The following is a 22,266-nucleotide window of genomic DNA, read 5'->3' as shown; positions in this document are numbered from 1 at the left end:
CCTCTAATGTATAATTTCCACTTCTTATACATTCTGGCAAACTTTTTTCCTTTTAATGCTGCTTCTTGCTCCAAATTTTCCAGAATCTTTGGGGTCAGTTTTTTGGCACGTGATGAACGTCTTAATTCATCTGTTTGGGCTATATTTGTTTGAGGCAAAACTAATGCTGCATCAGACTTCTAACTCAGACAGGTTCTCTTGCTCGTCACCTTCTACCCTATCTATCTTTGTTTCTTCTAACAGAGGCATGGTAATACTAGGCTCGGACATTTTGCTTTAAATGCTATAACAATCAATGCAAATAATAAGATGCCTTTAACTTTAAATGCAATACTGACAAATGCATAAATAAATGACTTTCACTTTAAATGCAATATAGACAAAATGCTGAAATAAATGACTTCCACTTTAAATGTAACTTGTATTATAAACTGTCCTTTGTCTTTTATTCCTGAACACGAAAATGTCACTTTATATCAAAACCTATGTGCAATGATAAGTAATAAGGAAAGCTCTGACCTTATTCTGAAGAGAAGGAACAAATGTCTTTCTTAAAGGAGATGTGTCTTTTCTTGATGATGTGATGCTCTGCGCTGACTTGCGATGCTCTGCGCTGACTTGCGATGCTCTGCGATAACTTGCGATGCTCTGTGATAACTTGTGATGCTCTGTGCCGACTTGCTATGCGCTAGCTTGTATACGCTGTTGCACATATATATATATATATATATATATAATATATAAAAAACAGTTATATGACATCCAAAACATGAAGTCACTGTAAATAATTCTGATTTTGTCTTTAACACACAAACAAAGAAACTGTATTAAGGTTATTGGCAGGTCTAGCTGTATAAACACACAAGCTATATTAGCAACCTAGGACAGGTCTTTAGCTGGTCAGCTACAATGACATATATCCAATACCTTCTGTGTGTCAGGGCCAGAGATAGGAAAAATATAAGTAAAAACTAGTATATTTTTTCCATCATTTTCAATACTTTTTCTATAGAGGGTGTCTGCAGTGACTTGTGACATCTGTCCAATACCTTTTGTGTGTCAGGGCCAGAGATAGGAAAAATATAAGTGAAAACTATTTTCCTTTTCCATACTTTTATGTACTTTTTCCATATATTGTGCTTGCTGTGAACTGTGACATACGTGCCATATCCTGTGTGTCAAGAGTGCATTAGGGGACGGGCAAGTGGCCTTGATGCTGATGGTTCACACAGAGGCCATGGCCCTGGGCACTTTGAAACTGTGCCTGCTGCCAGAGCACAAGAAAAACGATCATCCACAATACCTAGCTTCATGTCCCAGTTTGCAGGGCGTCGCAGGACAAAACTCTTGAAGTCAGACCAGTGCAACCAGGTGGTCAGTTGGATTGCAGCAGATAATGCTTCTAGTCGGTTAAGCACCATCCTGTCATTCACCAAGTCCAGTCTCAGTAGCCAAGAGTCTGGTCAACAGAATCCTCACCCTGATCCTCCTTCCTCCCACCATGGAGAGTCTGGCCAAACAAGTGATCCCACACTCGGAAATTCAGAGGAGCACTTTTCATTGCCATTTCTTGATTTGGCGCTCTCGCCAAGCAAGCTTGAAGAGAGATATGAGATCTTATGCCCTAATTCCCATCCTCTTGAGCATCCATAGTCACAAGAACATGATGGTGGGGAATGCAATTAGTGTTTAATGAGGTAGATAAAGATGAGACACAGTTGACAATGAGTCAACCGCAATTACTGTCTCAAGAGGTTAATGTCCATTGCAGCGTCCAAATGTCATTACCCCAGGCATTTGAACACAAGTGCAAATACCCCGCCACCCACCCACAGGTCATAGCACTAAATGCGCACCTTTCACAATTACTGGCCCTGGAAATGTTGCCATTTAGGCTTTTGGACATTGAGGTCTTCTGCAGCCTGATGTCGGCGGCTGTCCCGGGGTACTCTGTCCCCAGCCTCCACTATTTTTCAAGGTGTGACATGCCTGCCTTACATCAACATGTGTCCCGAAATGTCACACGTGCCCTAACCAACGCAGTTACTGGGAACTAATGGACACATGGACAAGTGCATTTGGCCAGGGACGCTATATTTCATTGTGGAGGCCAGGAGCGAGTTGTACCCTGGGATGACACAGGTGCTACTGACGCCAAGGATTACGGGTACTAATTCCATCAGGGTTTCAGCCAGCACCTATTAGTTAGTTAGTGGCTCCAACCCCCACTTCCACCTCCAAATTTTCAGCGTGCAGCACCAGTCAGCCATCAGCCGGTAGCTGGAAGCAGTGTAGCACTGCAGTGGGGAAGCATCAACAGGCCGCGCTGAAGCTCATATGTTTAGGGGACAAACAGCACACTGCCGCAGAGCTTTTGCAGGATATAAGAGACCAGACTAAGCTGTGGCTACAACCAGGCATGGCTGTGTGCGATAATGGCCGTAACTTGGTGGCAGCTTTGGAGTTCGGCAAGGTCACACACATCCCATGCCTAGCCCACATCTTAAACTTAGTGGTTCAGCGGTTTCTCAAAACCTACCCCAATTTGCCTGAGCTAACGCTGTCAACGCTGCAGCAGCGCTTCAACTTTCCAGCTCACCGGCTGCTCTGGAACTCCATGTTCCACATGTTGGCCAGGCTTTGTGAGCAGCAAAGGGCAGTAGTAGAATACCAGCTGCAACATGGTCATCGCCTTTCCAGTCAGCCTCCGCTAATCAGAAGCGAGGAGTGGGCATGGATGTCTGACCTCTGTGACGTTTTAAGAAACTTTGAGGAATCAACACAGATGGTGAGCGGCGATAACGCTATTATTAGCGTGACCATTCCATTTCTGTAACTACTCCAACGCTCGCTGCTCACAATTAAGGACAACGCTTTGCATGTGAAAGAGGTGGAAATGGGGGAAGAAGACATTACACAGGGTGATAGCCAGACCAACCTGCGTCCGTCTTCTCAGCGCGAATTGGACCATAAAGAGGAGCAGGAGGAGGAGCAGGAGACGATTGCCTCCTCTACAGAGGGTAGTACCCATGGAAGATTAATTCCATCTGTTCAGCGTGGGTGGACAGAAGAGGAGGAAGAGGATAAGGAGATTAACAGTAATCTTTCTGATGACGACAGCAAAGTCTTGCCTGTTAATACTCTGGCACACATGGCTGACTTCATGTTAGACAACACAGATTACTGGGTGTTCACCCTTCTCAACCCCCGCTACAAAGAGAACTTCTTATCTCTCATTCCTCAGATGGAGAGGACGAGCAAAATGATGCAATACCAGAAGGTCCTTGTTGAAAAATTGCTCCAAAAATTTGGAGCAGCCAAGGAGGGGAGACAAGGGGAATACAAAGCAGTTCCAACAGAGGCAGGGCAACACTCTCCAAGGCCTGGAACAGTTTCATGACACCCTGCCAGCACCCTCACCCTGATGCGCGGCTTAGTGTCACAAGGAGGGAAACGTTTTGGAAGATGTTGAAGAAGTATGTAACAGACTGTGTCAGCGTTCTCAGTGATCCCTTAGTGCCTTGCAACTACTGGGTGTCCAAGCTGGACGCGTGGCACAAACTGGAGCTCTACACCTTGGAGGTGCTGGCCTGCCCTGACGCCAGCATTTTGTCTTAGTGAGTATTTAGTGCTGCTGGTGGCATTATAACAGATAAGCGTATCCGCCTGTCAACTGAAAATGCTGACAGGTTGACTCTTATAAAAATGAACAAGGCCTGGATTGCCCCAGATTTCTTGACTCCACCAGAGGAAAGCGGATGAACAAAGGCACTTTAAGTGTTGTTTAATGTACTCAATACACTGTATTCCTATGCACCCAATCCCCCATGAAAAAGGGTATATGGTTAAATCTTCCTTTTCTCATCCTCCCCCTCCTCTTCCATCATATTAACATGCTTATTTGTCACATATAATGCCCCCACATATATGCCCTTGCATATAATGTTTTACAGTGTCAGCTCACCTGCAGTCCCTTGCATATAATGTTTTACAGGGTCAGCTCACCTGCAGTCCCTCACATATAATATTTTACAGGGTCAGCTCAACTGCAGGCCCTCGCATATAATGTTTAACAGGGTCAGCTCACCTGCAGGCCCTCGCATATGTTTTTCAGGGTCAGCTCACAGGCAGACCCTCGCATATAATGTTTTACAGGGTCAGCTCAACTGCAGGCCCTCACCTACAATCTTGTACAGGGTCAGCTGACCTTCTGATGATGACATCAAAGTCTTGCCTGTTGGTACTCTGGCACACATGGCTGACTTCATGTTAGACTGCCTTTCCCGGGACCCGCTCATTATGCGCATATTAGACAACACGAATTACTGGTTGTTCACCCTTTTCGACCCCCGCTACAAAGAGAACTTCTCATCTCTCATTCATCTGGTGGAGAGGACAAGCAAAATGGTGCTATACCAGAAGATCCTTGTTGAAAAAATTGCTTCAAAGTTGATAGGATCGTTGCCGTCACAGGGATGTGCGATCGCCTAGAGCAGGCATGTCCAAACTGCGGCCCTCCAGCTGTTGCAAAACTACAACTCCCAGCACCCCCTAATAGCTGTAAGCTATCCAGGCATGCTGGGAGTTGTAGTTTTGCAACAGCTGGAGGGCCGCAGTTTGGACATGTCTGGCCTAGAGTTTATCTAGAGTCAACAAAGCGGCAGCAGGCCCTCAGTCTCAGTAGCCAAGAGTCTGGTCAACACAATCCTCACTGGGTGAACGTTGTGAAGGCCGAGAGCAAGTCGGCTGCTGGCACCACACTTGCCCTCCAATAGATCCTCGTTAACAGAAAGTGTACTCATTTAAATAACAGGGCCTCTTGTTATTTATCGTCACTACCTCCCCTCCCCATAACAGCCCAGGCCCGGCAGTAACTTTTACTTTAACTTTAAATCAGGTTCAGAGCATCTTAATTACCTTACAATGAAGCTCCAGTAACAGGCAGAGCGGGCTCCGCCTACTTTATGAAAGAAGCAGGAGGAGCAGGCACGTCACGTGAGTAAGTGACGTTACACTGCTGCCCTGCTCTGCCTGTTACTGGAGCTTCATTGTAAGGTAATAAAGATGCGCTGATTTAAAGTTAAAGTAAACCGCCCCCCTCTCCAGTCTGCATAGCAACGAGTCGGACGATTATTCAATAACAGGATTCGTCGACAACAAATCCCATTATCGAACGTCGGAATTCGAGTCCTCGAATCCCACAAATCCAGCAAGATTCGAGGGATTCGTGAATTTGACGGATTTGTTGTCCCACCTCTAATATTTGAAGTCTACCATATATGACAATGTATAAGCCCATACATTAGTAAACACATGCCTGTATCTATGGTATAAATGACTGACAGGGACAGACAAGGGGTGGTCTTCTTACACTTACTCTCAAGTCTGTTGGGGGTTGTTATTGCTGGATAGAGATGAAGACACATGGAGTCTTGAGAAGAGGATTCCTGACCTTCAACAATGATACTTCAAGGACTTTCAATACTGACTCATGGACAATCGATTAAGACTTTTCCTAAACTATTTCTGTAAGTAATTAACTCTTATGAAGACTGAAAATAAATTGCATTATTAGTTTTTTTAGAACTCTTGTTGAATCCTGGTGATGAGTCCTCCGGGTGTTCTTTAGTCCAAATAAACATACACTACATTTGGAGAGGATTACCAAATCAGGTTGATATATTTTTCATACATAAATATTTTACATTTGGAGTCATATTACAGTGGTTCACAATTAGGAAAAAAAAGGGGCAAGGCCACAAAGGACAATCAGATTTCAGCCATTGACCTCCCTTGAATGTGGTAGTCGTTTCTCAGGCTCCCTCTCCGGCATTGAACCCTGATTCCCAGTAGAATGAACACAGATGGCACTCCTCGTCCAGAGCTCCCGGTGCAGGCGTCAGGGAAAGGCAGTCCGTAGTAATATGAAGAAAAAGACCGGTACTCGAGTGCCGGTCTTTTTCTTCATAGAACCCTGATTCCCCGTTACCCGTGATCACCATAGTAAGTGCAGAAAATAACATCGAAAGTTGACAGGGCACACATCCGAATCGATCGTCGCCGTCACGGGGACGCGCAGTCGTCCAGAGATTATCTAGAGTCACCAATGTGGTAGCAGGCCCTCAGTCTCAGTAGCCAAGAGTCTGGTCAACACAATCCTCACCATGATGGCACACTGGCACACTGGGTGTAGATGGTCAGATCAGCAGGCCCTTGCTCCAAATGTTTTTGAGGGTCACCAGCAGGCCTCCTTTATGTGTAACAAAGTGTGTTTTGGAGTGCCGGTTCCTTTTAATTTTTGGCAGCCCTTTTACTTAGTGCATAGGCTTTATGAGTGTAGGAGTCCCACTACCTTAACTATTGTACTACAATGTGAATGAGGCCCTCCATTATGTGATATACAGGTTGTATCGGAGTACCTCTTCCTTGTAATTTTTGGCAGCAGTTGCACTTTATATACAAGTAAATATACAGGAAAGAATGTTTCTTAACAATGTTTCCTCTAAAATGTATATATTTTTGTAAAAGTGGCGTACAACTTGGACAACATGGTTCCCAGCCGCGACCTGGGAGTCCAAGGTGCATCGAGACATCCTCCCCATGCTGTTACCGAACCATTTCGGTGGTGTTTCCATCAATTTCTGACCTTTTCCTATGAACCTGGCACCCTCCCCTCTTCAGAGCAGGGGTTGCCTGGTTTAATTCTCAGGTTCTCCCATTGACTTCCATTATACTCGTATGCTCGGTACAGCACCCAAGCATTCAGATGTATTCGGCCAGAGCACCCGAGAAGTTTGGTGCTCGATCAACACTACTGATTATGTTAGGTACTTTATTGCTGCTCTTGGTCTGCTGCCCTAAAGGAAATCTTGAGAGTAACAAAAGTTGATCAATATAAACAATGAAACATGCATACAGTACCTCAAAATTAGGAGTCAACAAACCGGGTTCTTGACCCTACAGATCTCATCAGAAAAAAACTAGCCTGCTTCTTTTGGTTTACCTTCCAGCCATATTCGCTGGCTTAGAGGACTCAATTTATTTCATAAGCGTATGAAATATGATCTCAATGACTCCAGGGACATCACACCAACAGAATCTCATATTATATAAAATAAATGATTTGCAAAACAAACTGGAAGGCGTAACTAAGATGGTTACCCTTGCACCCCAGGAGGCCATTCCTGAGATGTTTACCCCTCTTCATCAGGGGGGCCATGACTGAGATGTTTACCTCACCACAACAGGTGGTCATAACTGATGATGTGTACCCGTCCAGCTCACATTTTATTCTAATGGTTTACATGCATAGCAGACACAACACAAATTGTGAAGAAGCAAAATGAATACATACCTATATGAACTCTGTAATAGTTAAGATCTAGTCTGCAGGTATTGCGGCAATGTGTATCCTATCTGGCCCCCAGAAATCAACTTAGAGGTGAATTGAGCAATGTATGTTAAGTATATGGGCTCAACCAGATGCAGCCCCCATGGAAGTAATGTACTATATAAGGGCTTGACCTCTCACTGTACACTTTATACTCCTATGGACTATTACAGGTTATTACTGGAATATCCCATCACATAATGTGCTATAGTCTGTAATGGATGATGCTCCTTCATACGTAATAACAAATCATGGAAGTAAGAAGCCGACCATCTAGATATGGACAAATAATGTTCTCCAGTCACCAGCTACACAGTTTAATAAGAAATGTCAAACCCAGGTCCAGCATTTGTTTGATACAGTGCTAGCTGCATTTGACCGCAGGGTCTGTATACAATATGCTGATCAGTAACTAGACCACAAAGATACAATAGATGACACAGACATAGGAGTGGTTTAGTACATTAATGGGGTTGTCCTAAAAACATAATGATGACTTATCCTCAGGATAGTCCATACTTATCACATTAGAAGATTTCCAAGTCCCAGGACCCCCGCTGATCAGATGTTTCAGGAAGCCGCTGCACTTTACTGAGCTCTGGTTAGCGATGCAGGCTTCCAGTACCTTTCCAAGGGCAGTGCATTACATCTTATAGTGGCAGTGCTTGGTATCACAGCTCAGCCCGATTGACTTAAATAAGGCTGAGCTGTAACTTGGCCACATGTCCGATGTACAGTGATGTCACTGGCCTAGGATGAGGCTGTGGCGCTCAAGGACTCTTTTACCAGCTTCTCGGGGCTCTCAGGCGTTGCACTACTGCAGGTCTGATACTGATTACTTATCCTGAGGATAAGTTATAAATGTATTTTCATGGATAACCCCTTTAATCAAAAATCCAGCAGTAGTACTCTGCTTATGCCCAATCCTAGCCCCCAAACATCTGATAATCCTTACCCTAGCAGTGACCCGGTACATCACCAGATCTGCTAAAAAAGCCCTTGACCTGCGCACAGTGGCGTAGTGTGAGCTGCCAGCACCTGGGGCAAGCCAAGTATTGCGCCCCCCCCAACATGTGGTCACGCCCCTTTTTGCAGATAATGTAGTAAATATCACCTGCAGTCCTATGTAACACCACAGATAACACTGTGATATTTCTCTGTGTACAGATAATGTAGTAGATGGGTGTGAGCTCCCAGAATGCAGAACACGCACAGAGTGACCTGAAGTCTAGGGCCAGGCTGCTACAGTGTGGACCAAATTCTATATCCACCCTCCTATCACTAGAGAACATACAGTCGTGGCCAAAAGTTGTTTCTGTGATGTAGTGAAATATAATTACACGCACTTCATACGTTTCAAAGGCTTTTATCGACAATTACATGGCATTTATGCAAAGAGTCAGTATTTGCAGTGTTGGCCCTTCTTTTTCAGGACCTCTGCAATTCGACTGGGCATGCTCTCAATCAACTTTTGGACCAATTCCTGACTGATAGCAACCCATTCTTTCATAAACACTTCTTGGAGCTTGTCAGAATTAGTGGGTTTTTGTTTGTCCACCTGCCTCTTGAGGATTGACCACAAGTTCTCAATGGGATTAAGATCTGGGGAGTTTCCAGGCCATGGAGCCAAAATGTCAACGTTTTGGTCCCCGAGCCACTTAGTTATCACTTTCGCCTTATGCCACGGTGCTCCATCGTGCTGGAAAATGCATTGTTCTTCACCAAACTGTTGTTGGATTGTTGGAAGAAGTTGCTGTTGGAGGGTGTTTTGGTACCATTCTTTATTCATGGCTGTGTTTTTGGGCAAAATTGTGAGTGAGCCCACTCACTTGGATGTGAAGCAACCCCACACATGAATGGTCTCAGGATGCTTTACTGTTGGCATGACACAGGACTGATAGTAGCTGCTCACCTTTTCTTCTCTGGACAAGCCTTTTTCCTGATGCCCCAAACAATCGGAAGCAGGCTTCATCGGAGAATATGACTTTGCCCCAGTCCTCAGCAGTCCATTCACCATATTTTCTGCAGAAGATCAGTCTGTCCCTGATGTTTTTTTTGGGAGAGAAGTGGCTTCTTTGCTGCCCTTCTTGACACCAGGCCATCTTCCAAAAGTCTTCGCCTCACTGTGCGTGCAGATGCACTCACATCTGACTGCTGCCATTCCTGAGCAAGCTTTGCACTGGTGGCACTCCGATCCCGCAGCTGAGTCCTCTTTAGGAGACAATCCTGGCGCTTGCTGGACTTTCTTGGAACGCCCTGAAGCCTTCTTAACAAGAATTGAACCTCTTTCCTTGAAGTTCTTGATGATCCTATAAATTGTTGATTGAGGTGCAATCTTAGTAGCCACAATATCCTTGCCTGTGAAGCAATTTTTATGCAACACAATGATGGCTGCATGCGTTTCTTTGCAGGTCACCATGGTTAACAATGGAAGAACAATGATTTCAAGCATCACCCTCCTTTTAACAGGTCAAGTCTGCCATTTTAACCCAATCAGCCTGACATAATGATCTCCAGCCTTGTGCTCGTCAACATTCTCACCTGAGTTAACAAGACGATTACTGAAATGATCTCAGCAGGTCCTTTAATGACAGCAATGAAATGCAGTGGAAAGTTTATTTTGGGATTAAGTAAATTTTCATGGCAAAGAAGGACTATGCAATTCATCTGATCACTCTTCATAACATTCTGGAGTATATGCAAATTGCTATTATAAAAACTTAAGCAGCAACATTTCCAATTTCCAATATTTATGTAATTCTCCAAACTTTTGGCCACGACTGTACAGGGTAATACAGCACACATACCTCTTCATCCAGTGATGTCTCCTTTGATGTAGATGTTTTCTTTCTTCATCTTCTCTTTTCAGACCAGACCACCATTTTTCAGCCAGTTCTCATCTCTGCAGTTTGACAAAAAAATCTTAATTTACTACTTTTCGATCATCCTCCCATCTTCTGGACAAATCATCCTACCATCCCCAATACTCTGCCTGCCGTGCTCCCCAATATTATACTGCAGAAACAGATAAACCCCCTGATAATAGTTGTACTATGCAGATAGTGCCCTTTAATAATTATTGGCACACAGTGCCCTAAAATAACTGCGCCCAGCAAATAGTGCCCCTGACACTAATAGTGTAAACATAACGTTACCCAAAAATAAGGTGCCCCTACAGTAATAGTGCTCCCAAAAGTCCCACCAATAGGAATAATTCACTGCTAGAGCACACATGGTAGTAACAGTGCTCCTACAGTGCCCCCAACATGTCCCCACTGTGCCCCAGAAGTAATAATGCTCTCATAATGCCCATACTAGTAATCATGTTCACCCTAGATCCCCAGTAGTAATAAAGCCCACCATAATGCCCCCAGTAGTAATAATTCTCCTTATAATGTGACAGTACAAAAATTAACCCTTTTTAATGCCCCCAGTTGAGCTAATGTCCCCATAGTGCCCCCATAATGTGCCAGTATAAAATACCCCCATAGTGCTCCTCTCCCCCCTTCCTCCTAGTGCCCCCCATAATGTACCAGTATAAAATGCCCCATATATAGTGCCCCAGTAGATGCCCTCAGTTTCCCCCATAATTTGCAAGCATAAAATACCCCTTCTTAGTGCCCCCGTAGATGACCCCTTGGTACTTCTCTCTCCCCTTCCCCATAGTACCCACCATAATGTGCCCAAGTATATAAAATACCCCTATACAGAGCTCAGTAGATGCCCCCAATAATGTGCCAGTAAGAGGTGCCCCCATAGTGCCACCCAATAATGTGCCAGTAAAAAGTGCCCCCAATAATGTGCCAGTAAGAAGTGCCCCCATAGATGCCCCCACAGTGCCCCCCAATAATGTGCCAGTAAGATGTGCCCCATAGATGCCCCCCAATCATGTGCCAGTGAGAAGTGCCTCCCATAGATGGCCCCCCCCAATCATGTGCTAGTAACAAGTGCCCCCCCATAGATGGCCCCCCAATCATGTGCCAGTAGCCTTTATTGTACCATATAAAAAAAATTAAGACTTATACTTATCTCCATGGTAGCAATGCGATGCAGGCCTCTTCCGGCCTATGTCCCATACTGTACGGCTCAGGCAGTGCGATTACATCATCGCGCCGCCTGCATTGGCCTCTGATAGGCTGCAGGCACTAGGCCTGCAGCTAATCAGAGTAAAGGGGAAGGTAGACGCCTCCCCTTCCCCTGACCCACAGCACATCAATCTGTATGGCTGTCCTGAGGATGGCAATAGAGATGACTATGGGGATGAGCGCTTCCACAATGAAAGCGCTCATCTCCCTGTGACCTGCCGGCACCCCCCACTTGTGAGCAGAGCCGTGCCTGGGTGCGATTGCCTCATTTTACCTAATTGGCGGTGCAGCCCTGCTGGCGCCCCCTAAAATTTTGAGCCTGGGGCATCGGCCCCCCACACTACGCCACTACCTGCGCGATTCAGAGCAGGGCAAGGGAGAGCACTGGAGCATGAGATGCTTATCTCAGAGAGGTGAAGAAGGGGAAATATCTGGGTTCCTCTCTTATCCAAGACAACCCCTTTAAGACAAAAATTTGCTTTGTACTTAACAAGTTAATAGAATTGGTGCTCAGTTCTGGGCATAATAAAAACACATGTTGCTAATTTTTTTGCAAGTGGCACACAAATGTAATGGGAAAATCTACCAGTTCTCTCTTTAACGGAGGAAATTCACTAATGATTAGGGTACACATACATGTTGTGTAATCTTAGATTGTGCGAAAACCTTTCACCTAGTTTGTCACTTGATTGTTGAGTAATGCAGTTTATGTTGTGTAATGTTTCCCGATTATGTGTGCACGCTATTTACCATACAGATAAAAGGTCTAAGATAAGCATTGTGAGCATTTAAAGATTTCTAGTCTGTCTTTCAGCTGTACCAATACCTCCACCATGGTTACTGCACGCTTTCTGCTTTCCATTTTACTCTGGGCTTCAAGCTGCCAAGCTTTGGAAAAGTTCATTGGTGCAATCTATGAACATGCCGTCATACTGCCAGATGAGATGACAAAACCTGTCTCAACACAGGAAGCCCTGCAATTAATGAATAAAAATATGGACATTCTTGAAGACGCAGTGAAGACAGCAGCAGGCCAGGTACTGTGACTTGTAACACTCTTTAAGTATAGACTAAAGACTATTGCTGCAGCAGTCAATAAGAATGTGTTATAAGAGTTGAGACCCAATGTTGACTGATATATGACATTGCTACTAGGCTTGAGCGAATCGAGCTGAAGTTGATTCATTAAAAAACTTTATAGCATTAAAATGTATTGGCTCCGTGGAGCCAAACTTCATCTCGCCTGAAGTCTCGCAAGACTTTGGTTAATTACTACGGTATTCCTATCTGCGTATTTAAAAACATTTTAAATTAGGAATCCAACGTGGGCTTTGATACTAACTGGTACCTTAGTACCAAATCCTACTTCAGACTACTGATTCAAAATGTTTTTAAATACGAAGATAGGAATACCATAGTAAGTCTCGCGAGACTTAAGGCAAGATGAAGTTTGACTCTAGGGAGCCAATACATTTTGCTGCTGTACTGAAACAGCATTAAGGCCCCTTCCACACGAGAGTGACGGATTACGGTCCGGATGCGTTCAGGGTGCGTTCAGTGAAACTCACACTATTTTGCAAGCAAGTTCAGTCAGTTTTGTCTGCAATCGCGTTCAGTTGTTCCGTTTTTTCCGTGCGGGTGCAATGCATTTTGATGCGTTTTTCAAGCGCTTGATAAAAAACTGAAGGTTTACAAACAACATCTCTTAGCAACCATCAGTGAATAAACGCATCGCACCCGCACTCGCTTGCGGATACAATGCGTTTTTCACGCAGCCCCATTCACTTCTATGGGGCCAGGACTGCGTGAGAAACGCAGAATATAGAACATGCTGCGATTTTCACGCAACGCAGAACTTATACGTGAAAAACAACGCTCATGTACACAGACGCATTGAAATGAATGGGTCAGGATTCAGTGCGGGTGCTATGCGTTCACATCACGCATTGCACCCGCGCGGAAAACTCGCTCGTGTGAAAAGGGGCCTAACACCAAAGTCTTTGAACGAATTGACTTTGGATGTATGAACAGAAGTTCCATTTACTCCAGCCTAAATTAAACATGTCTGCTTTGAAATTAAGGACTCCACTTAGGAAACTCCCACCTAAAAATACTAATAAGAAAATGCGCATTGAGATTTTTAACAGTACAGCTGCGCCGTATTTGATGTTGGGGCTTGGCAGCATAAGGGCTGATTCACACAACTGTGCTCAGTCCAGGAAACACAGGCTGTATGTGAAGGGGGCTTTCACATACAGCAGATTTTGGGAGGAATGTATTAAGATGGGAAGTTTTGAAGTCAGTTTTTCTTAAAATTTGCGCTGGCGGAAAGTTCATAAAATGTATCAAAAGTCGCATTTTTTGTGTGCCTGTATGTGGGACTATTCACTTCAATGCAAAAAGACCCAAAAAAGACTCAGGTGTGAATTCCGGGAGTGGTGTGGAGTGGGCCCGGCATGCATGTTGGTACCTGCTTTCCTAGGATATAATGGAGGCCATTTTGGCACCAGAAAATGACAGAAATTGAAGTGGGCCCAGCATGCATGTGGAACCTACATATGCTGAATTATATGATAGCCGTTATGGCGCATATCAGATAGAATTCAGTGTTATAAACCCGTCTTACAGAGATCGCCTTGACGTGTGGCAGACGGGCTCAAATATGTACAAAATGATTTGCCAAACATCTCTAACTTATTAGTATAGCAATTGCAATTGTGACGCAATTTTGTACTTTATTTGGTTTGCAGTGAGCTGTTGCATTGTATGTCTAGTTTAACATAGGGGGAAGGATTGCACACTATATAAAAAGCAGCGGGCATGGTTTATCTATTCCGGTATTCTGTTCCAGTGTAGCTAAGGCAGGTAGTGGGAGGGGCTGGGGTAGGTAGCCGTAGGGGACAGGGAATGGGGCCTAATTTAGATTCTGGCTGTGGAGCCCAATGATTTCTATGTACGTCCCTGATGACATGACAAGTATATTTTTGCACTTTGTGTATATGGCAAATCTTCGAGCAGGATGCTACAAGTAAACTTACAGCTTACATCTGGAGGTGGCGTTTTTGCCAAAATAATGTACTCTAAATGAATGTCAAGAAAATGCATCAAAAGTGCAAAACATGCTATAAAAAAATCTATGTGCAAGCCCAGCTTTAGATTTTGGTTAGGCCTCCTGCACACGACCGTAGGTGTCCCATTGCAGTATTGCGGACCGCATTTGCGGATCGATCAACAATACATGGGCACCATTCCATGTGCATTCCGCATTACGGATGCAGACCCATTCACTTCAATTGGTCCGCAAATTCGGACATGTGGAATGGTGCGGAACGGAAGCACGGAACGGAACCCTACAGAAGCACTATGGAAGTGCTTCAGTGAGGTTTCATGCCGTACTTCTGTTCCACAAAAAGATAGAACATGTCCTATCTTTTTGCGGAACGGCCGGATCACGGACCCACTAAAGTGAATGGGTCCGCGATCCGCTGCGGCAGCCCCACGAATGGTGTTTATGCATTGCGACCCGCAATTTGCGGGCCGCAGCACGACCACGGGGCGCACGCGTTCGTGTGTAGGAGGCCTTACACATTCAGGCTTTTTGAAGCAGTTTTTGAAGCCGAAGCCACAAGTGGACTCAAAAAAAGAAGATTCAGGGGGAGATTTATCAAAACTGGTATGAAGGAAAACCAACATAAGGTACTTTCACACTTGCGTTAAAGTTTTCCGGTATTGAGTTCCATCACAAGGGCTCAATACCGGAATAAAACGCTTCAGTTTTGTCCCCATTCATCGTCAATGGGGACAAAACTGAACTAAACAGAACAGAATCCTCCAGAATGCATTCCTGTTCTATTTAGTTGCATTCCCAGACCGGAGAGCAAACCACAACATGTATCTTGCTTTCCGTCCTGGGGATGCAGCGCAAAACGTCATGACCCCAATGCAAGTCAATGAGAATGGAGCTGTTTTCTCTGTCACAATCTGCCACAATAGAAAACGGATCCGTCCCCCATTGTCTTTCAATGGAGTTAATGACGGATCCGTTTTGGCAATGTTAAAAATATGTTAAAGATAATACAACCGGATCCGTTCAAAGATGAAATCAGGTTGCCCATAGCAACCTGATTTAATCTTAAATTTTTTCAGAGAATCATTGGAAAATGAAAGGTGGAATCTGATAGGTTGCTATGGCCATTAAGCCAGTTTTCCTTTACACTAGTTTTAATAAATCATCCCCTCAGTCCGTCCTTTAGGCTACATGCACACAAAAATATTTTTTCCGTGTACGTTCCTTTTTTTTTTTTTGCTGATAGAATGTGGAACCATTCATTTCAATAGGTTTGCAAAAAATGCTGACCACATACCGTGTACTATTCCCATCTGTATGTCCGTTCCGTAGCCCCGCAAAAAAAATAGAGCATGTCCTATTCTTGTCTGTTTTGGGGACAAAAATAGGCATTATTACAATGGATCCGCAAAAAAAAAAACGGATGCCATATGGACATCATCGGTTTTTTTTGTTGTTTTTTTTTTTATTGCGGATCCGCAATTTGTGGACCGCAAACTACATACGTTCGTGTGCATGTAGCCTTAGGGTCCATTCACAGGTCCGTGGAATGGGTCTGGATCCGTTCCGAAATATCCGGAACGGTAGTGGACCCATTCATTCTTAATGGGGCAATGGGTCTTGAACTTTACTTAGAGGGGAAGCAATAACGGTTATTGGGAGTGGACACTCTATGAGCTGCTTTCTCACTCCCCCACTATCTGGACAGGACCTCTCTGGTCCTCTCTGAAAATACAGGGTGGGCCATTTATATGGATACACCTTAATAAAATGGGAATGGATGGTGATATTAACTTCCTGTTTGTGGCACATTAGTATATGTGAGGGCGGAAACTTTTCAAGATGGGTGGTGACCATGGCGGCCATTTTTAATCCAACTTTTGTTTTTTCAATAGGAAGAGGGTCATGTGACACATCAAACTTATTGGGAATTTCACAAGAAAAACAATGGTGTGCTTGGTTTTAACGTAACTTTATTCTTTCATGAGTTATTTACAAGTTTCTGACCACTTATAAAAATGTGTTCAATGTGCTGCCTATTGTGTTGGATTGTCAGTGCAACCCTCTTCTCCCACTCTTCACACACTGATAGCAACACCGCAGGAGTAAGACTATAAATGAATAATGGAAGCTCTGAGCGCACATACGTGTCGGGCCCATCTACCAGGCGTCAAGGTGGCTTCCGCAGATGGGTCCCTATCACTAAATTTACTGCCTCACTTTGGATTTACTTAAGCCTACAATATTCAGGGCAGTGTAAGAACCATCTACAAACGTACTCTGCTCAGAAGTCCCAGGTAGATGGGCGTGTTCAGTCTAAAAGAGGTGCTACCCTCAATATATTGCAAGAAAATTTAGACTAGAACCTTCAGAATCACAGGTGCATATCCATGAAGCAAACATAATTACAAAAAACAAAATGGCTGCACACTATTATATATACAAACAATAGAGCTAAGGAATGGGGGTCATTCTAAATAAAAGTGGTACAATACCGACTATAAATGAATAATAGAAGCTCTTAGCACACATACGTGTCGGGCCCATCTACCAGGCGTCAGGGTGGCTTCCGCAGATGGGTCCCTATCACTAAATATACTGCCTCACGTACCACCTTGACGCCTGGTAGATGGGCCCGACACGTATGTGCGCTAAGAGCTTCTATTATTCATTTATAGTCGGTATTGTACCACTTTTATTTAGAATGACCCCCATTCCTTAGCTCTATTGTTTGTATATATAATAGTGTGCAGCCATTTTGTTTTTTTGTAATTATGTTTGCTTCATGGATATGCACCTGTGATTCTGAAGGTTCTAGTCTAAATTTTCTTGCAATATATTGAGGGTAGCACCTCTTTTAGACTGAACACGCCCATCTACCTGGGACTTCTGAGCAGAGTACGTTTGTAGATGGTTCTTACACTGCCCTGAATATTGTAGGCTTAAGTAAGTCCAAAGTGAGGCAGTAAATTTAGTGATAGGGACCCATCTGCGGAAGCCACCTTGACGCCTGGTAGATGGGCCCGACACGTATGTGCGCTCAGAGCTTCCATTATTCATTTATAGTCGGTATTGTACCACTTTTATTTAGAATGACCCCCATTTCTTCGCTCTATTGTTTGTATATATAACGGTGTGCAGCCATTTTGTTTTTTGTATATACAGTATACAGTAATTACATAGAAAAATTGGGCTGGGCATAACATTTTCAGTAGATGATTCTGCAAAAATGGAATGGATATGGAAGACATACGAAGTACATTCCGTATGTGTTCCGTTTTTTTGCGGACCCATTGACTTAAATGGAGCCACGGAACGTGATTTGCGGGCAATAATAGGACATGTTCTATCTTTCAACGGAACAGAAATACGGAAACGAAATACATACAGAATACATTCTGTTTTTTTTTGCGGACCCATTGAAATTAATGGTTCCGTATATGGAACGCAAAAAACATTCATGTGAACGAGCCCTAAGTGTCCTTCTTCTATATCCATTCCTGACTTTAGCCTTATGCCTCATTCACACGTCAGTATTTTGGTCAGTGATTTCCATCAGTGATTGTGAGCCAAAACCATGACTGGAGCCTACGGTTACACAGAAGGTGTAAGGAAAAGATCTGCTCCTGTTCCGTGTTTAGAGCTGCACCTAGTTTTGGCTCAAAATCACTGATGGAAATCAGTGACTGCGAGTCTTAATGCACATGGCTGTTGCCCAGTCATGCCCGCAAACAGCGGGTCCGCAATGTATGGGCACCAGCCGTGTGCATACTGCATCACAGTTGGCGGTGCTGATCATTGTCCACCATGTTACAGATTGCTGTGCAGTCACAGGTCACTGATTCTACCCTTCTTCAAGTTGCGACACAATGACTAAAGTTGAAAAGCTGTGGCTGTTAGTCTCAGCCTGGGACTAAAAAGATATGTTTTGTATTGCCCCTTTTATTTATTTATTTTAAATTTGTTTTATTTGCTTTGCATGCTCTGCACTTGCTTTCAAATTCACATAAGCATTTTACACTGAAAGTTTTTCTTCTTTTTCTAGGGAGCTCATTTGATTGTTACACCAGAAGACGGTATTTATGGTTGGAGATTTACAAGAGAAACAATAAATCCATTCCTGGAAGATATTCCTGACCCCAATGTTAACTGGATACCATGCTCTGACCCTGAAAGGTACACAAATACAATGGTCTGCCTAAAATACATTTTCATAAATGTATAAAAAAAAAAAAAAAAAAAAAAAAGTACAATATTTTAGGAAAAGTCTTCAAGAAATTGTAAAATATTTAGAGATTTTATGTCTCTCTTAAAGGGGTTGTCCGGGTTCAGAGCTGAACCCGGGCATCCCTCCATTTTCCCCCCAGCAGCCCCCCTGACTTGAACATCGGAGCAGTTCATGCTCCGATGCTCTCCTTTGCCCTGCGCTAAATCGCGCAGGGCAAAGGCATTATTTGAAAATCCCTTGACGTACCGGGGCTCTCCATGGGGCTGCCTGAAACCCCAGTGACGGGCTTTAGCACTGCTCTAGCCGTTTTACTGGCTAGAGCAGCGCTAAAGCCCGCCCATCAGAGCCGGTGACGTCACCGAACAAACTGCCGGGCGGAAGTTTCCACCCGGCATTGTGTTATTGAAAACAAAAGAACCCGTGCCCTGCGCCATCTAGCGCAGGGCAAGGGCGTGCATCGGAGCATGAGATGCTCCGATGCTAGCCTCAGGGGGGCTGCCTGGGTGAAAATAAGGGTATGTCCGGGTTCAGCTCTGATCCCGGACAACCCCTTTAACATGGTTTGCATCGCCATAAAATACTAAAACAATAAATTTTAAATATACACTACAAAGATTCCTTTTCCTATTTGTGAGTCTTTTCTGTGACTGTGATTCCCCTTCTGCTCTGTTTAGTATTAATGGATTATGGAAATGTGTGGATTTATTCAATAGAATTCCTATCAGGATAGGAGGAATATAGGGAAAGGTTCCAGCTATTTGGGCCATCCTTTTTTAGGATGATTACTAGACCCACTATTGGAGAGTGGGATAAGGAAAGAGAACCAAGACCCTATATGTACAGTCTCTATCAATGTTGTGAACGGTCACCACTAACCTACAACGATCACATTAGGAGATACAGGATTAGTTACTACAGGATTGTTGCCACCCACTGTCTCCAACTTTTCCCTGTGCTTGAACAACACAGATTTGTACTGTGGATAAAATACACCTTGTACCCATAATCTCTATTCACGTTGCTGTGGTGATTGTTCACATTAGGACATACAGGAGTAGCCTGTATAACCAACTGCGGTCTTTAGTCTTTCCTAGTGCTGGGGACTTTATTGGGGACATAAATAAATGGTTACACTAACAATTAGAGATGAGCAAATTTATTGAAAATTCGATTAGTCACGAAGCTGCTTTTTTTTTGTGAGTAGCGGGTGCAATGACAGGGAGCTGCGATAGCGCCGCCAACGTCATTGTACCCCTCAGATGCCGCATTCATACATCATCACGGCATCTTAGTGTAAAATTAACAATAAATCAAACTTACCGCCTCCATTTGCTCGCGACGGGCCAGCCGCTGCCATCTTGCTTGAAGATCTTGGCCGAAATCCCATGCGGCACGAGATTACATCATCACGCTGGACGGCGTGATGATATAATCTCGCGTTGCACGGGATATTGGCCTAGATCTTCAAGCAAGATGGAGGCTGGCGGCCTGTCGCAAGCAAATGGAAGAAGTACGTTTGAATTTTTTTAGTTTTTTATACTATTTCAGGTTAAATAGATTCACTGACACGAAGCACGAGGAAATTCGGCTTCTAGGCGAATCAAATTTATCCTGAAATTCGGATCGAATTCCACTTGGAATCCGTGGGATTCAATTCGCTGATCTCTACTAACAATGGTCTAGGTGTGCCCACTAGATCTATTCATTCATCTATATAATCTATATGCTGGAATATTATTCCTTTCCAATGACAATTACTATAAAAATAAGCAGAATAATTACTGGATGCATGGTGCCCTATAAAAGGATATAAACAATGAAATATCACAAATTATGTTATATTTCATCAAGTAAAAGTTATGTTGTATTGGGTCAACAGATGCTTTCTGTTTACCTCATGTGAAATGTTGTTAGTATGGACAAACTGTCATTATGCAAAGATGCAAATAGAAGAATGATTGGAAACACAGGGGTGATGGTACAGTAATGTGCAGGAATCTGTATGACAAGTAAATAAAAATTTGAATTATTTAACAATTTATTGGCTAAATCAAGCTTTTATGTCATTGACTTTAATCAATACCTACAATACATGAATAGCTTTCAGTTCACTGTACTAGGATGAATTTCAGTTGAAGGCAACCTGTCATCAACTTTATGCTGCCCATACTAAACATAAGATAACATAAAGTAGAGACAGATGAGTTGATTTCAGTCTGTTATTTATAAGTTAAAAGTTAGGTCCATTCACACGTCCGTGTGTGTTTTGCAGATCCGCAAATTGCAGATTCGCAAAACACGGACACCGGCAATGTGCGTTCCACATTTTGCAGATCACACATTACCGGCACTCTCATAGAAAATGCCTTTTCTTGTCCTACAAGAATAGGACATGTTCTATTTTTTTGCGGAACGGAAGTGCGGATCCGCAATTGCGGATGCCGACAGCACATTCCGGCCCCATTGAAAATGAATAGGTCCGCGGCCGCTCCGCAAAATTGCGGAACGGATGCGGACCCATTTTGAGGACGTGCGAATGGACCCTAAGTGGTTGTTGAGAACCAACAGTGGCGACTCTAGGAACAATATATAGGGGGGGGGGGGCACAAAGATACCACAGTCAAAAATGGGGGGGGGCAAAAACAAAATAAGTATATATAAATAAGATTACAAAATACGAGAGAATTGCGGTCTGCAGGGATACCTTTATAATAAAGCAATTTACTTACAAAAGTGCAGTGTCCCAGGGGGTCAGTAGTGTAGCTTTAGGTATGCTGGGCTTTGTAGTGCAGGGTAACCCACTAACCTGGGACTCACTGTCGTCTTCAAACGGGTCAGCCTGGAACAGGCAGGTGATGAATGTCGTGACGCCAGTGCCAATTGAACGGTGGCACACCGTGTAGTGACAGGCGGAATAATTGAGGAATCTTTATATTTGAATAACAGGGTAACTTTACTGAAGATACTTGAAGATAGATGAACAGTCAGTAAGTACAGTTCCAGAATATTCCACACGTTACAAAACAGTCATAGCAGTGGTTCAGGCTATTAAGCGCAGCCGCAGAAAGCTATCTTCAAGACAGGCCTCCTAGGATCAGGGCTTTCCTCTTACTCTAGATGTAGCAATACACTTCAGGCAACTATTCTCTCTGCAGGGGTACACTTACTTCCTCTCCTGCTTTAGTTCCTGGCTGTAAGCAATACTCAAGGTCCAGACACCCAAATCACGGTGATAACCCTTGAGCAAAGGTTTTGTAGAGGTTCCCCTTTTCTCCTGTGGACAGGCTGTTACTTAGAGTACCTCAGGTATACTTGACCTGGAAAACTGGGTGGGAATGATCCTCCACACCAGTGGTGCAATTTCTGCACTAGTTACTGAGTCCTGAATCTCTCAGAACCCACTCTGAACTAGGAACTTCCAACTACTCTTCCTGGGTTAGGCCCTAGCCTATTTATACTAACTTCGGGGCTCCCTCTACTGGCTGGAATATGAATT

The 22,266-nt window shown here is 43.9% G+C and overlaps 1 protein-coding gene across 1 annotated transcript in view; it reads left to right on the top strand.

Moving 5' to 3' along the window:
* The window catches only part of LOC122936134 (pantetheinase-like), a 97,469-nt gene that overhangs the window by 30,427 nt on the left and 44,776 nt on the right, over positions 1-22,266 (top strand). Inside the window, exons 2-3 of the mRNA XM_044292167.1 lie at positions 12,290-12,512; positions 18,588-18,718. Coding sequence (XP_044148102.1) covers positions 12,309-12,512; positions 18,588-18,718 — 335 coding nt within the window. The 5' untranslated portion in view covers positions 12,290-12,308. The remainder of the gene's footprint in view (positions 1-12,289; positions 12,513-18,587; positions 18,719-22,266) is intronic.

The sequence above is a fragment of the Bufo gargarizans genome, chromosome 4 (assembly GCF_014858855.1).
Source record: "Bufo gargarizans isolate SCDJY-AF-19 chromosome 4, ASM1485885v1, whole genome shotgun sequence".
Lineage (NCBI taxonomy): Eukaryota > Metazoa > Chordata > Amphibia > Anura > Bufonidae > Bufo > Bufo gargarizans.
This window is presented reverse-complemented; position numbering and strand designations above follow the sequence as displayed.